At 42.6% G+C, this 15962-nt stretch overlaps 2 protein-coding genes across 2 annotated transcripts; one reads left to right on the forward strand and one right to left on the reverse strand.

Moving 5' to 3' along the window:
- Positions 1-223: 223 nt before the first annotated feature.
- On the forward strand, positions 224-6840 carry Oseg2 (intraflagellar transport protein Oseg2). The gene is made up of 6 exons (XM_043424853.1): positions 224-330; positions 614-757; positions 920-1218; positions 1287-4524; positions 4928-5251; positions 5337-6840. Exons 1-6 carry the CDS (start codon positions 292-294, stop codon positions 6510-6512), a joined length of 5220 nt encoding a protein of 1739 aa, XP_043280788.1. The 5' UTR covers positions 224-291; the 3' UTR covers positions 6513-6840.
- A 12-nt stretch (positions 6841-6852) lies between these two features.
- Sec71 (ADP ribosylation factor guanine nucleotide exchange factor Sec71) lies at positions 6853-15779 on the reverse strand. The gene is made up of 10 exons (XM_043424854.1): positions 15109-15779; positions 13941-14452; positions 13334-13719; positions 12819-13223; positions 12237-12593; positions 11853-12164; positions 11526-11767; positions 11136-11416; positions 10616-10958; positions 6853-10452 (listed from the first exon to the last, which is right to left on the reverse strand). The coding sequence occupies exons 1-10, from the start codon at positions 15230-15232 to the stop codon at positions 8300-8302; spliced, it is 5115 nt and encodes a 1704-aa protein (XP_043280789.1). The 5' UTR covers positions 15233-15779; the 3' UTR covers positions 6853-8299.
- Positions 15780-15962: the final 183 nt, after the last annotated feature.

Raw genomic sequence — 15962 nt, forward strand, 5'->3', positions numbered from 1 at the left:
TGATTTCATGAAAGCAGCAAGTTTTGCATTCAACATTTTGATGCACTCGAGAAAATAAACTGGAAAAATGTCGTTTGCTCGAATGCGCCGCAGTAACACCTGATCTTTTGCTGTATATTTCTGGTAGTGGGAGGGTTGCTAGGCAACGTAAAAAAATATACACTTTCCCATGCTGCTTCCAAAGCTCCGCTGACAGGATTTTCTGTCAGTATTATTGTACATACAGCCTTGTATATTTCTCATCTTGATTGACATTTCAAGAATATTATTTATTCGCGTTATCCAATTAAAATGATTATCAAGTATTTAGGTTCTATTTTGTCAGCTAGTGTGAGTGTTAAATTTTTGTACGCTGAATAATACAAAACTGGAATAAAGTAAATAAGTGTAAAGAATGAACACAAGATCCCCATCCGTCAAATGACAAAATACGAAACATTTTTATCGATATTTCGCAAATCATTTTTATGATAATTAGTTTTTTATTTACCTGTAACCTGTGTGATATAAACCTGAAAAAGCAAACAAATTATCGCCCTGTTCATTCTTTTAACTTTGGCTCGAGTTCCGTATTTCAACTCACGTGACGATTGGTGTTGTAACAACGTTACAGGACTCTGAAAATCGTGTCGTTGGAATCGCGTGGTCGCCGAATAATTTGAAACTTGCGGTCGCACTGACCGACAGATCGATTTATCTTTTTGACGAAACGGGTACGAAAAAAGACAGGTTTCAAACGAAACCAGTCGACGCTAAGGTGATTACAAGATTTTTATTTCGCAGTCGCTTTTCTGAATGAAGTCTCGAATAATAAATGAAGAAAAAATAAAAATAATTGTACATCACAATGCAAACGAGACTTTGGAAACGTTATTCCAAAATTATAACCTTAAAATTGTTTTCGTTTATCTTCGAACAGTACGGGAAAAAAAGTTACGTCATAAAAGCCATTGCATTTTCGCCGGATTCGACGAAAATAGCAGTTGGACAGACCGACAACATAGTTTACGTTTACAAAATCGGCGAGGACTGGGGCGAGAAAAAAGTAATATGCAACAAATTCGGGCAGAGCTCAGCGGTAACGTGTATGGTTTGGCCCATCGACGGCCCCATCGTGATCGGGCTAGCAGACGGAAAAGTTCGAGTGGCCATGATGAAATCTCACAAAGCTCAGACGCTCTATGCCGCCGATGCCATGACAATTGCTTTGGCTATGAAGTGAGGGAACCACCGCTTGAATGATTATTGGAATAAGATTTGAATTTTTTATTTCCTACTTTTTGCAGTATTCGTGGAACGGGTTTTTTGTCGAGTCACGCGGACGGGAGCATAATACGCTACTACATAAAAGAAGACGGTAGCAGCGAAGCATCCGGACGATTTTTAACGCACGGGGTAGCCGCTTACGCTTTAGCATGGACCCAAAACCACATAGTGGCGGGTGGGTGCGACAAGAAACTGACGTTTTACGAGAACAATGCACGAGTTTCGAAAATTTTCGACTACAGCAGAGACGCGAAAGAGAAAGAGTTCTCGGTGGCATGCTGCAGTCCCAGCGGTCAGAGCGTCGCGGTCGGTTCGTGGAGCAGACTGAGAGTATTCGACTGGACTCCGAGGCGTTCGCTCTGGGAGGAATCAAACAACCGCGATTTGCCGAATGTTTATACGCTGACATCAATGTGTTGGCGAAGGGATGGTTCGAGATTGGTGATCGGCGGTTTGTGCGGGGCCGTTGAACAGTTCGAGACGATATTGCGACGTGCGATGGTCCGTGGGAGTCACGAAATAGTGTACGTCGGTCCGAGCCAAGTTGTAATTCGTTCTCTGCAAACAAAAACACGTCCGGTGATTATAAAATCGCAGACAGGAAGCGAAATCGAAGACGTGAGAGTTTTGGGTCGCAGTGACAATCACATCGTAGCACGGACGAGCAAAACGCTGCTGATATGCGACATAGAGCTGAATTTAATGAGCGAAATAATATGGGAAAACAGGGCTGGTAACGAGAAGTTCTTCTTTGAATATCCGGGGGTGTGCTTGATATTTAATTCCGGGGAATTGAGCATCGTCGAGTATGGGAAAAACGAAATCCTTGGATCGGTCAGGACCGAAGCCGTCAACCCTCACGTTGTCAGCGTCAGAATCAACGAACGTCACGTGCCTGGGATGCCGGACAATAAGCGACTCGCTTACTTGCTCGATCCGCGAACCGTCAGGGTGGTCGATTTACTCGGTGGCTCGACGATCAGCATGATCAGCCACGATTCCAGGGTCGATTGGCTGGAGCTCAGCGAAACCGGGCACAGACTCTTGTCCAGGGATAAACGAGGCAGACTCTGGTTGAGCGACGACCGAGGGGAGAGAACTTTGCTCCTCGTTGGCACGAGCTTCGCCTCGTGGGTTCCCGGCAGCGATGTTGCCGTCGCTCAGTCCAATCAGTCTCTCGCTGTTTGGTACAACGTCGACGCCCCCGAAGCTGCCACGGTCGTTCCCATCCGCGGTGATGCTGTTGACATTGTTCGAGAAAATGGTCAAACCACGGTCATCGTCGAGGAACAACCTGCTGGACGCGTCTCTTACCTCCTGGACGAAGGCCTCATCGAGTTTGGCACTGCTCTCCACGACAACGATTTCGGTCGCGTCGTTCTTTTCCTCGAGGAGCTCGGAGACCGTCCTCAAACCGAAGCGATGTGGGAAAACGTTGCTGGCAACGCGATGTCGACTCGGCGGTTGCTCATCGCTGCGAGATGCTACGCAGCGCTCGGCGACGTTGCTTGCTCCACTTTTCTCAAGTCGATTTCCAAAGAATCGGATTCCTACGCGAGGGAAACCGGCAACGATCCTCTCAACGATCCCGACAGCTGGGCCAAACTCGCGATCCTCAATGGCGAACTGAAAACAGCAGAAGCTATTTACCTCGAACAGAATGAGCTGGAAAAAGCTCTGGAAATGTACCAGAAATACTGGCACTGGGAAGAGGCTTTGAACCTTGCGGAATCGCGGAATTGGTCCGGGACCAACGTCCTCAGGGACAAACATCTGGCTTGGCTACTCGAAAGTGGACAGGCTTCGAGAGCTGCCGCTATTATTGAGAAAGACAACCCGCGGAGAGCCATCAAACTTTTCCTGGAAGCTCGACGCGCTGGCAGAGCAGCCAGACTCCTTTTAGCCAACGAAGTACTCCTGGAAGATGCTTCGATCGTTGCCGAGGTCGTGAAGATTCTCAGAGCTACGGATCTCATGGAACTGGCAGGTGAAATATTGGAGAAAACGTCAGATTTCTCCGGAGCTATAGAGTGCTATGGAAAGGCCGGTGTTTTCGCGAGAGCTCTGGATCTTGCGCGTGAAGTCGAGCCCGATCGAGTTGTCAAATTGGAGAAAGAATGGGGTCACCATTTGTCGAAAATGGGTCATTACGACGCTGCGATTTACCGATTCATTCAAGCCGGTGAAAACGAGTTGGCTTTCGACTGCGCTATAAACGCGAGACAGTGGAGCAAGGCTTTGGAACTGGTGCGAGTTATCGAGCCGAAAAATCCGGAGATTCGTAAGCAGTGCGTCAAACTAGCCGAGTACTACGCCTCGGTCGGTAACGCTAATTTGGCCGAAGAACTTTTCCTCCGTGTCGACGATGCCAAAAGTGCAGTCGAGGTCCACGTGCGAGCTGGAAATTGGCTCAAAGCTCACGAAGTTGCCGTCGAATTCATGACTCCCGACGACGCCAAAGAAATCCTCTCGGAACACGCTGCCAAATTAATAGATTCGGGAGATTACCGACACGCCGAATCCTTGCTGGTCGCCATCGAGGAGTACGACGCTGCGATCGCCATGTACCGGAAGGCTGAGCATCGAAACGACATGATTAGGCTCGTCAGCCTTTACAGACCGGATCTCCTCAAAACTACCCACTCCCATCTCGCCCGTGAACTCGAAGCTGCTGGCAAACCTCGCGAAGCCGAAGAACACTTCCTCGGCGCTGACGACTGGCGCAGCGCTGTCAGCGCCTACCGAGCCTCCAATATGTGGGAAGATGCTCTGAGAGTCGCGAAAAAAGCCTCCGGCGACAAAGCTGGCCAGCAAGTCGCTCTCCTCTGGGCTCGCACCATGGCTCCGGAGCTGGGAGCCCGTCTGCTTCAACGTCTCAACTACCTTGACGATTGTCTCCAACTCGCCTGTGAAGCCAACCTCTTCGATTGGGCCCTCGAAGTCGTCAAATATGCCAACCCTGAACAACAGAAAGAAGTTTTTTATAAACATGCTATGGCACTCGAGGACGAAGGCAAATTCGCTGAAGCTGAAAAAGAATTCATCAGAGCTGACAAAGCGTACGAAGCTGTACAAATGTACATACACACCAGAGACTGGGAAGCTGCTGAAGAAGTCGCTGGATCACTCAGCCTCGATGCTGTCTCGCAAGTTCTTGTCGCCAGGGCTGCTGAAGCTGCCTCCAATCAGAATTATGGACTCGCTGAAACCCTTCTTCTTCGTGCTCATAAACCTGATATCATTGTCGAACATTATAAGGTTAAAAGAATCATCGATTATTATTTTTTTGAAACTTTTACAAATTCTATTTGATGTCATCTTCGCATAAATACTTCAACCAAAATTGGTCTAATGTTTGAGCAAAAATTCCTATCAGCTGTCAAAGCTGTCAAAAATAGGATGATTTTTATTTTTGAAAATTAGAATTGAACAAATTTTAATGTAATTTTCTCACAACTTCGTTTTTGGGGTTGCCAGTAATTTGAAGCACTCACTCAACTTGAATTTGGCTGTACAGTCCAATGATTTTTTGCTGCTCTTCGAACGAGCCTTTTGAGTTAATTTTGTGTATAGATTAAGAACTTTACTTGGGCTTAGATCGAAGATAATTGAAAATTATTAATTATTTTAGGCATAAAATAAATATTATTTTCGCTTACAGAAAGCTGGCATGTGGTCAGACGCGATGAGAGTATGTCGAGAATATATGCCGAGTCAGGAAGCAGCTCTACGTCGTGAATTGAGTCAGAAGAGTTCTGGTTTGGATGCTGGAGACAGTTTGGCTGAGGCGAGACGTTGGTTGATCATCGGTGAGACGAGAACAGCCCTCGATATTCTGATGGTTGATCCGAACGCGACGCGGCCGGTGCTCCTCCAGGCTGCGGATATCCTTATAAATCAAGCTGATTCGGAAACGACTTTGCAAGTTGGTGAAGAGTTGGGCAAGCGGTTGATGGCTATTGAAGAAAATGCGTTGGCTGCACAGGTCAAAAAAATTTCGATTATTTTACATAAAGTTGTGTTTCGTTGAAAAATTTTTAAAAACTCGACATTTTTTATTATTTTCACAGGTTTATCTCCAAGCAGACCGCTTGAAAGAAGCTGTGAACGCTCTCATAGGAATAGGAGAATGGAATCGTGCTCGCAGGATAGTTGAAGAACTAGCTCCAGAGTTGGAAACGTATTTGGAAGAAAAATATCGTGATGCGATGATGAGAGAAGGAAATCCAGAAAGGTTGCACGAAATCGACGGGAACGGTGGATTGGAAGCGATGGCACGAAAGGGCCAATGGACCCAGTTGTTCGAAGCAGCGAGTGCTCAAGGATCTGAAGTTCTGCACAAATACGTGGCGCAGAGATCGGCTCAGTTGATGAAATCCGATTCACCGGAGCAAGCGTTACAATTGTACATTCAGTTCGGAGCTCCGAATGTTCCGCAGTATAAAAATCTCTACTGTCGTCTGGCGCAGATGATTCTAACGAGGAACGACGATGCTCCGGAGATGCGTTACAAGCGTTTAGCCCAATTGAGAAATTTCATACTGAGCTTGTTACGCGGAGAGGAAACTTCGGAGAGAGACGAAACGTTTGAGAAATTCCTCAAAGTCGCACATTTTTCGGCGCTGCGATGTGGCTTGAGATCGTTTAGCTCCCTCGCTGATCTCGTCGTCAAAGCTTCCGTCACGCTCTTGCGTTACACGGATATTCTTCCTGCTGACCTTTGCTACTACGAGGCAGGAATTGACAAACGGTCGGCTGGTGCGAGCAGCGAAGCTTTTGTCTTTCTCAACCATTTCCTCGACCTCGAGGAATGCATCGAGGACGGCGAATCCGGGGGCATCCTCGATGTCGACGACCTACGAGTCACTGATTTCCCTCTCGAAGTTCCTCTGCCAGATTCACTAGCTGTCGATAGTGAAAAACGTGAGGAAGTCAGGGAATGGGTTCTCGCCATTTCCATGGATCAAAGGGTCGAACAAGGTCTTCCTCTCGATCAACGAGGCGTTTACATCGGCTCTCTCACCAGCCCTAATCACGATTCGAATCCTCTCGAAGAATGCGTTATCACCGGCGCACCATTGCGCGGACCGGTTGTTCGTTTCGATGAAAGTGGGCTCGCAGCTGATCGCAACGATTGGAACAAACTGTTGAACGCCTCGAGGCAAGGCCCCGCCGAATCTCCCATCAGTGATATTCTCGTCTTTATTCAAGAATGGTGCGGCGTCGTTCCCAGCTACACCTTTTGAAGGGACCATCTCCAAGAACCGATTCAGCTTTGCCCTCCTGCAATATCATTTCATAGAAGTGAGAATTACGCTTGAAAATCTATATTTTCTCTTACATTTCGTGCAATTCTAGTTTTTTAAGTCGTAACGTTAAGTTCCAGGATAACGTTTCGTTTTTGATGCATGAATTACTACTGAGAAGGGTTTGTTCCTAAATTTCCGGATTTGAAGTAACAAACTTTTAGCTCTCACCTTTTCGAATTTAATCACAGATTCATACTGATCCTAAAACTGTAAATACAGGAATGATTTTTTAAATAAAAATCGACTCGGTGTGTTACCAAATGAATCCATACGAATGTTTTAATGCTGCGTTCATTTTTTAATGAAATTAAATCCTTGAGACAGAATATAAGGCAATTGCAATTAACAAGGCAATTCTCTATGTAAATGGTAAGTTATTTATCTTTTTCTATGTTCAATATACATTAGACCGAGAACAGAGGATGAAGTGGCGTTTACTCGCTTATTGGAAAGTTATAAAAATACGTTTTTTGCCATTCGTTACTTTTAGAAAAGAATGTACATTCAATACACTTGTGAAATCAAACACTGTTGCTTTTAAACAATTCGCAATGAAAATTGTGGTTAGAAATATTGCAGAACTAGAGTTTTTTTTGTATTAAAAAGTAAAATGGCTTTTACTATTTTAAGTACTTTTAATAGTTTGATGAATTTTTCCCCCACAGGAAAGTGGGTTGATTTTTTTAGTTTTCTTTTTATTAAATTTTTTAGATATATTATTCAGCTACAAAGTTTCGAAAAATTCTGATCCAATGAAAAACGCTGGCTGATAAACATGAGCGATTGATTTTGGGATACAGTTTAATGAAAGTAGCTGCTTAATTATGAACTGCAGGAGTTTTCACGCATAAAAATGAAAGTGCTCAGTAAAAACATGATCGATGATTTTAATGACTTTCCAAGCTGCTCCTCCAAAAAATCCTTAAGTTTATTAAATAAATTTGTTCCTAAATAAGTTTCTCGAGTTCGTGTATCTCGTATAGTTTGTTTTTTTTTTCTTTCAATATAAATTACAATTTAGTAAATATATAATACATGTAATGTCGAGAATTTCTACATTTTTCGAAATTCAATTCTCCTTCAGATTTAAAAATCTAAGATTATCATGTCTCTCCTTGAATAACCCTTTCTCGTTCACTTTTCTCCCCTTTTTTTCTTATCGCGACTGATAATTTCTACTACAAATTTATTTTAGATTTTTACTCAGATTTTACAATAAATAAGAGATTTTCGTTTCCCTATTTGTTTGCCGAAGTCTTTGGACAAAAAAAAAAGATAAGTGTTTCGCGCATTTAGGGCCACACGTCAGGGGGAGAAAAAAATCATCAAACAAATCCACGAGTTTCGTGCAATCTTCACACATTATGCACGAGTTTGAATTTCATCGACTCTACGTATAACAAAAATCAAGTTAGGATTGACAAAGTGTTACCGGCTCAATCATTCCGATTCCTAACTTCATCTATTTTCGTCGCTTCCTTTTCACACGCCATTTTATTTTATTCGGTTCACTTGATTTTTCTATCTATTTTGAAAACCATCGTGTCGTCTATCAATCGACTATGTATAATATTTATATATTTAATTTGTGTTTAATAGTATAAATCGAGTCGCAGTAGTAATACAAGTTTCGCTGAGTGACCGATTGCATTTGAATCTCTTCCTCCCTCGCATCACTAATTTAAATCGAAGGATGAAGTAAAGCATTAACACTTGTGTGGTGTTCACTGTTGCGTGATCCTGAATACGGGGCCGATTCTTAGAAAGAAACGTCGCAATACAGATCGTGGCTCGGGTTTGAGATCGAAACACATGATTTCGCACAAAAACGGATAACAAATAGCGGCGTGTATGGCAAAACGTTGATCGCACATTTTCAATATTCTCGAAAGTAACAACAAGAGTATGGGCGTCCAAGCGTCACGATGAACCTCGTTCGAGAGAGCAAGAAAATACTCGAGGCCTTCGCGAGTGACTTCTTCGAGTCTCGACTCGATCGACGGCCAATTTGATCGGTGCGCTTCGTCGTTGTACATTTTGAAGAGTACCCGAAGCGCACAAGCCAAAGACTGAGTCTCTTGATTCATAAGATTAGGTTTGGCGGTCCCACGGAATCCAGCTTTCCACAATAAATTACGCTGCTCGTTGTTGACGTTGAAACTTTTAGCGAAACGGTGTGATCGCAGCAAACAGTCGACCAGCTCAAGCAGATTTCTCGTATCGAGAGCTCGGTACATTCCTTGCTCTTCTTTTTGTTGATTCACTGTACAGTCGTCGCTGGTATCCGACAATTTACCGTTCAACATGTCCGCTTGGGCGAGAGCGAGATTCTCTTGATCCTCTTTCCTCGAAGTCGCTGGATAAAAAACTATGTTGTCGATCGTTTGTATCAATTCCAGTTGAACCACGCACTTGATCATGAGCGATGAGAAAAGTTTGGTCTTGCTGGCATCACAATTGTTCACGAGGCTCTGCGTGCTGTTGGTTCTTTTCAAAATTCCAATGTGTCCGTCACTCTCGCCCGTTATAACGTCGAGGTCAGACTCTTTGTTGGCTGACTGTGGTTTCCACGTGAGCAGCGCGGTGGGTATTGTACTTTGAAATATTTCGAGAACGCAATTAGTAGTTTTGGCCCACGTTTCTTCGTCGAATTTGTTGCCGTTGCTTATAACCAAATTTTCTAAACAATTTGTCCCCGAACGTGCCAATTGTTCGTTATCCTGCTGGACGCACCAGAGCAACTGCGAATAGAGCTGTCCTAGCAAAAGAGGTCCGAGGATGCTGTAAAATTGTGAAAATACGTCGATTATCGCGTAGAGAGCATGATTGCACGTGGTCGTCATCCATTCGGCTTTTTCCGTATGTTGTTCCGGTAATTTCATGTTATCAAAAATTCTGAAGAGCACTTGGAACAGATCTTTCCACCAATGGGGCTTGAACAAGGATCCATGAGTTTTTACGACGTCGAAGAGGACCGTGAGCGCTCGGGTCCTTACGTCCAATTTACAGCGACTGACGACGCACGATAGTTCAAAGAGAAGGGGGAACCAGCCTCGTACCCAAGCACGATCTTCCTCCGAAACCATTCCACTGTCGTCCATCATACCCTCCGCAAACATTTTCGTATTAGTTACGATGTTAGAGGCACTGTCACGCATCAGTCTTATCGCTTCCATGCTGAAATCCGGGAAGGAAGAATTACAGGCAAACTCGCTGAGGCACTTGACGGCGTCTTGGAAAGAATCGACCATTATACTGAAATCTTCGGCGTAAAGTCCTTTAACTATTTTCATAGTTATTTTGAACGCGACCTCTACGACCGACTCGTCTCGGTCGCTCGCCGCGTAATGAAAAACGCTGAATATGTTTTTCCAGCCGGAGCGTATGTTCGGCGCTTGCGAGTGCACTATTTGAGCCACACAACGCACGACCATGTCTCGGATCACCGACGAACGATTCTTCTTCATTATGTGCTCGAAAGGACGGAGAAATTCCTTTTGGAAACGAAAATTAGCGAATTCACCCTTTTCGATAAATTTCGTTGCCAATTGTCGCAACGAATCCACCGCGAAGAACGCGATATTCTGACGCGGACTGCAACCCACTCGGTCGAAATGATCACCCAGCACTTGCCATATTCGTGACCATTGCAATCTTATACGACCCATGTTGTAGTACGATATTTCGACTATTTTCGTCAATGAAAACATTCGCGGCTGCGTTGGATGCGACAATTCCTCGAGCGATACTTGGCACAACGCTTTTACGAACTCCACGATCGCGTCACCGTCCAACCTCGTTGAACCTGTGAAGATTCTGTCGACCGCAACTACTACGCTCTGTGAACTCGTCTCGCCGATCGATTCCTTTACGCTCGCTGAAAATAATCATCCAGTCAGTTACAGTTTTTCGTACTTCATTTGGGAAAGTCTTGACAAGCAAAACACCGCGACAAATTTTGAAATTAATCACCGTAAGGAATGAACAAAATTCTGAGCAACCTCTGCAGTGTAGAATCAAAAAAACCGAATCGTACTTACGATCTAACGAACTAAGGTTCATCGAACTGAGACTGTTCGATTGATGAAGATTGTTGTGTACAAGACTCGTGAAGTTGGTAGGCAGCGATGGAGAGTGAGGTTTTGATGTTGGACCGAGGAGCTGGGGTCGAACACCGGTGCCGATAAGTTGAGCGAGCTCGAGCTGCGATATGCACTTGACAACGTCGAGCCACGAGCTACCAAGATAATTCCCATCGGTGTGCGCAATTGTAATAAGGGTTTTGATGGTGTCAATGTTTTTGGCTTTCATCTCGGTTATTGGCGAATTGGCCGTGAGAAGAGTAAATCTTGCGAGTGCTTGGACATAAGCGTCGCGTTCCAACTGTAATAATGAATTTCATTCAACTGATTTTTCTGACAGATTGTAAAAAATTGAAATTTTTGAAGAAAAGGTTCAAATTTTGAAAATTCGTTCACTCAGAGCTTTCGCTCAACAAATACCTTGCAATTTTTTCACCCTCAAGAATATGAAAAACTACAAAAAAATATTAATATTTACCGTCATGTGAAAAATACAAGCGATTCGTATCGCGCATCGTATTCCGTCTAAACAGAGCGAGGCGATTTCCGGATCATCACAGTCCTGAAGACCAACACTAAAAGCTGCTAGGAATGGCGTCCAAGCCATTTTGAACATTGGACGTACATGCTCCAAGTGTTTTGCAGTTGTAAAAGGCGCTTGTACGTGCGATACAGACTCCATTAAATTTTTTGCTGCGGTTGATATCACTTCCATTTCCATGTTCCACAAAAGCCGCCGTTTTTTCTCGCTCGATATTACTGTAAAATGAAATAAATCTAGTAAATTATAAAAATAATTCGCGCTACTATAGAATCGCAATTCGTTATTCGTTTCACGAATAAAAATTGTTTTTTTAGTGATGCTCGCCTTGTTTTCCCGGCCGATTCGGATGCGCCTTCATCTTTATCTCATTACCCGCAATCTCATCATAAATTTTGGACAAATACTCTTCAGGTAAATCCTCATTGTCGCTAATATGTCTATTTAGTTTGATGTACTGCTCCTTTGTCATTTTATTCTTAACCTGTGGCGAATGCAGATCGGTCGTTAACATTATGATGGAAAACACGAGAACGTACGCCGTGTCAGCGCTCGTGAATAAACCGTTGCTGCAAAAAGTAAATACCCATAAATAATGTTGAAGGGAGCTTTTTGAGAATGAATTCGGATGAAACTTAATTAATGTCAATTTACTTGGGATTGCATTCGCAGTATCTACTAGCGAATTTCTCCATCAAACGATCAATCTTTTGGGCTTCGCCGGGGAGTCTGAAGCCCTCGAGAAAGTATCTTAGTGCCGTGACCAGATCGCGGTTCGCGAAATCCATCTGATCTATGTAATTGTACATGACTTGATTGTGATTGTGATCACCGAGAAAATCCCCGATCGCTGTCTTGTCTAACCTCTCGTCAGAGTGAAGCCAGCGAGCTACATCTTCCACCGAATTCCCTAGAAGGCCTTGTTCTTGAAGGTACTGAACGCCTTTGCTAGGCTTACGGTTGAAACTACAAATAAATAATTATCTTTATAAAATAGACAACAAGATGAATGGGAAAACTATAATTCAGCATCCTCACGTATCAATTCCTGCTTCCCAAACTTCTTTCTGTTGCTTCTGGACTTCGTACTGTTCCGGGGAATCAGGAACTTCCTTATTCCCTACGAGACTAGAATTAGCCGAGGACAAACTTCCGGCGCTCCCATAACGCGGCAAAGCCGCTTCCACCGGAGGGTCAGGTGGCTCAGTCGGAATTTGATGATCTGTCGGTATACTCGGATTAACGTAGAGGTCTCGACTCCACTCGACCATACACTTCAATATTGAAACGAGACACTCCAGACCGCGAATACGCATCGATTTTTCTTGATTCGGCGATGCACCCAATTCCAGGGCGTGACGACCTTGAGCAATCTTGGACAAGTCGTTGACGAGCCTGTTGAGAGAACCAAGATATATTTTCGATACCAACTCTGAGTGGATTTTAAAAAATATTCAAAGTTTCGATTCAATTTTAGCTTTTTTATTGTTTTCTGCATACTGAGATTTTTTACTCAATTCGTTGCTCTACGAGAGTGGTTTTGAAAAATTTTTTAAATCGAAATCTGTCGTGTTCAAAAGTACGAAAAGACTCGTGCTGGCTATTTGGGACAAAACTTACCTTTCGAAAAGATTAGCGGCAGAAAGATCGCAATCATAATTTACGTATATATCAACAACACTCTGTGCATCTGCACAAATCCGAGTTAAAGCGTGAATTACCATCCACTTGTGCTCGAAAGAACTGCTCGAAGTTTCGAGTATGTTCATAAAGATTTCCTTGAAAAATACTTCGATCTGCATCTTCAAGTGTACTTTGAAACGTGCCAAAAGCGCAAGAAACAGTGCCAACGAGAGTTCGAAAACTTCAGGCACCGATGACACACCGTTTTTCGAAAGAGCCACGCAGAGATATTGCTTTATGGCTATCACAAACATCTCGTTCGAGCGTAATATTGGTCCGGCGTTTTGCAATATTCCGAGAAGTAATTGTAACGATAAAATTTTCGAGCGCAGCTCATGAGATCTAAAATATAAAATAATTGTCTCGTTAATACAGTCCGATGACCATTTGTGAAAAAAACAACCTCATTAACAATTTTTTTCTTCACTGAAATAATAGAACGAAGATCTCACTTTGGATCCGGGGTGCCATCAGGTAGTGGTTTCATTGAAAGTTTGCAAAGAGCTCGAAAAACGAGAAAAGCGTCTTTCTGAAGTACGTGAGTGAATTTCGCAGTGACCATGTTATCATTTTCGCCCGTTGTTTCGTCTGTATTGTCGTCGGTTGGTACTGGATCAAGGCTGTGCTTTCCTGCGGGTGTTGTAGCTGGGGGAACTTCTTCTGGTACAACGCTGTTAACAATATCGTCCAAAATCGTTTTCACCACAATATTTGCTTCGGTGGCCGAGTCTGGTGGTGGAACCTGATTATTTGTTGGTTCAATCTCGCCCTCAGACTTTTGTGTCTCCTGGGAGGCTTCCAATTGCTCTGACGTTTCGCCTCGAGCGATCAGATCTTCCTGTTTTACAAATAATTCCAGACTTATTATTTCCTGGCAAATTCCATTTTCACATTGAATAATTCATGCAATTGAAACTAAAATTGGAAGCGAACATTCGATGATTCAGAATTAACGCAAAATTTAGAACTGAAAAAACTAGAATACCAGTTGCTTTTGCAAATTTACATCCTACTCTGGATCTCTTTGTTGTTGAAACAATAGATATTCAAAAGAGTTACCGCTTGTGTTTCCATACGGGCGAAAATCACGTTGATCATTTGTGTAAGTGTGGCACGTGCTGTTGTTTGATTAACCAAATTTCTGGAAGCTAGATAAACGTTATATACAGTACGTATAGTAAGTAGAACTGTTCCTTCGTGAACTTCAACATGTTGACTGGTCATGACAGTCAACAGAGCCTTTATGATTTGCAGCTGGACTCCTTCATCCGTTTGTGGGCCCATGAAACATCCGCATATTGTTTCAACAATACGAACTATAAGAAGTTTATTTGGTTCTGTAGAGTCTGGTACATTGCCCGTTAAATGTCCGTACGCAATTAATTTCTGCAGACAATCCAACGCCGTTACCACTATCCTTGGCGATTTGCTCTGACACGCAAGCTCAAACGGTAGGAAATATTTCTCTGCCGATATAACATTGGAATCGCTCTTCGGCTGAGGCAAAGCATTGGAAATTCCTTCGTCCGCTTGGTTATTAGGAACTTCTTTGATCTCGTTTCGCAAATCATCTATAAAATTTTTAAACGTCAACAAAATCTTGGGGGTAGTAATGATGTAAGAGCATATTGAATTTTGAAACAAATTTTAGGATGTAATCAAACAGTTATTGAATGATTCCTAATTTTATTGATTAGTTAATTCGATTCATATAAAACCGACAGGATCATCGAAAACGCAAAAATCAACCATCCTATTATTCAGTTATAAAACATTTTATAATTGGATTTGTCAAATATAATTCAATCGAACAGTTCCGACAGTTTCTGTTCAGGCAAATTTTCCAACAAAACTCTAGCATTATTTGAAAAAACTTAGGAGTATTATCCATGATTATGATATTCTATGAGAATAAGATTGCAAAAAGTATGGTCCTAACATGCCTCAAAAACAACAATAAAAGGAATACTTTGTTCAAAGGAAATTACAAAAAAAGTGACAGCTGTCAAGAATTTTTCGAAGGAACATTCCCGACTACCGTGATCGTAAAAATGATTCCAAAATGAAAACAAAAAAACGACGCAATATTTGAAAAACTGCAACAAGCAACAGACAAATGAGATTTGCGAAGTATCGTAATTTTGGAAGCGAATTCTAAAGTTACGAAATAATGAATGGGTGAAAGTAAAAATTAAGGGCGGGAATGTTATTTTGATCAGTCACTCACCAAGTGCCGATTCACATGATTTTCGAAGTTGGGACAGATGCGATCGTTTGACATCTTTGTCGGCAAGGATTTTTTCCAGTGCTCTTACTATAAACATTTCTCTGGTTTTTGAATTATTTTGCATCGTCGACGAAATAATCGATAGGGGCGCCGATACCCAGAGATCGATGAGCCTCAAATTTCTATCGTTTTTTTATGTTTTTATTTTTTTGCTTTTAAAATGTTATCACTGATCGAACATGGTAACGTACTCGAGATAAGCGTAACGAAAGGTTATAGTTGTGAAAGTATATTGACGTAAGCATTTTCTCCTGGACTTAACGAAGTATGCGAATTAAAGTCGAGACAGTCCAGAAACTCGTCGTTAAGAATGTGAAAGAGCCAAATATGCACGAATTTAGTCAGGTTTCGTGGCAACTTATTCTTTATCAAGACGATAACCACGAAAAATATTCACTTTTTTAATACGCCGTGGAAAAAAAATCGTATTTGTTTTTTTTTAATAATCTATAACCTCCAACCACAAACGAAAGATTAATAAAAGTTGATGTTATGTTGTACGAATATTGGCACGCCGCTCTCTGCTCGATGGACACATCGAATTTTTTTCAAGCCTCGTATAGTCACAATGTGTAGTACGACGTGTGACGTGAAAACAGGTAGATCGTATATACACATCAAGTCGGTGGAATAAAAAAAAGTGAGGTTGGCGGAGGATGACGGGGATATGGGAAAACGGTGTATAGCGCCTTAAACGCCATCTCACGGATAAGTCAGATAAGTTTTTGACGTTATGAAAATCATAGCTTATTTATTTTCTATTCATGTTTATTTCAAGGTTATTTATCTTTGTC

The sequence above is a fragment of the Venturia canescens genome, chromosome 7 (genome assembly GCF_019457755.1).
Source record: "Venturia canescens isolate UGA chromosome 7, ASM1945775v1, whole genome shotgun sequence".
Classification (NCBI taxonomy): Eukaryota; Metazoa; Arthropoda; class Insecta; order Hymenoptera; family Ichneumonidae; genus Venturia; species Venturia canescens.

Bases quoted from the DNA above. Each gene is read 5' to 3' on its own strand.
- Oseg2 (XM_043424853.1), top strand. From the start codon at position 292: ATGATTATCAAGTATTTAGGTTCTATTTTGTCAGCTAGT. The intron at 331-613 runs GTGAGTGTTAAA...ACAACGTTACAG, and splicing joins GTTCTATTTTGTCAGCTAGT to GACTCTGAAAATCGTGTCGT. The intron at 5,252-5,336 runs GTCAAAAAAATT...TTATTTTCACAG, and splicing joins AAAATGCGTTGGCTGCACAG to GTTTATCTCCAAGCAGACCG.
- Sec71 (XM_043424854.1), bottom strand. From the start codon at position 15,232: ATGCAAAATAATTCAAAAACCAGAGAAATGTTTATAGTAAGAGCACTG. The intron at 13,224-13,333 runs GTGAGATCTTCG...TTTATATTTTAG, and splicing joins GATGGCACCCCGGATCCAAA to ATCTCATGAGCTGCGCTCGA. The intron at 10,959-11,135 runs GTAAATATTAAT...TCATTATTACAG, and splicing joins CTTGTATTTTTCACATGACG to TTGGAACGCGACGCTTATGT.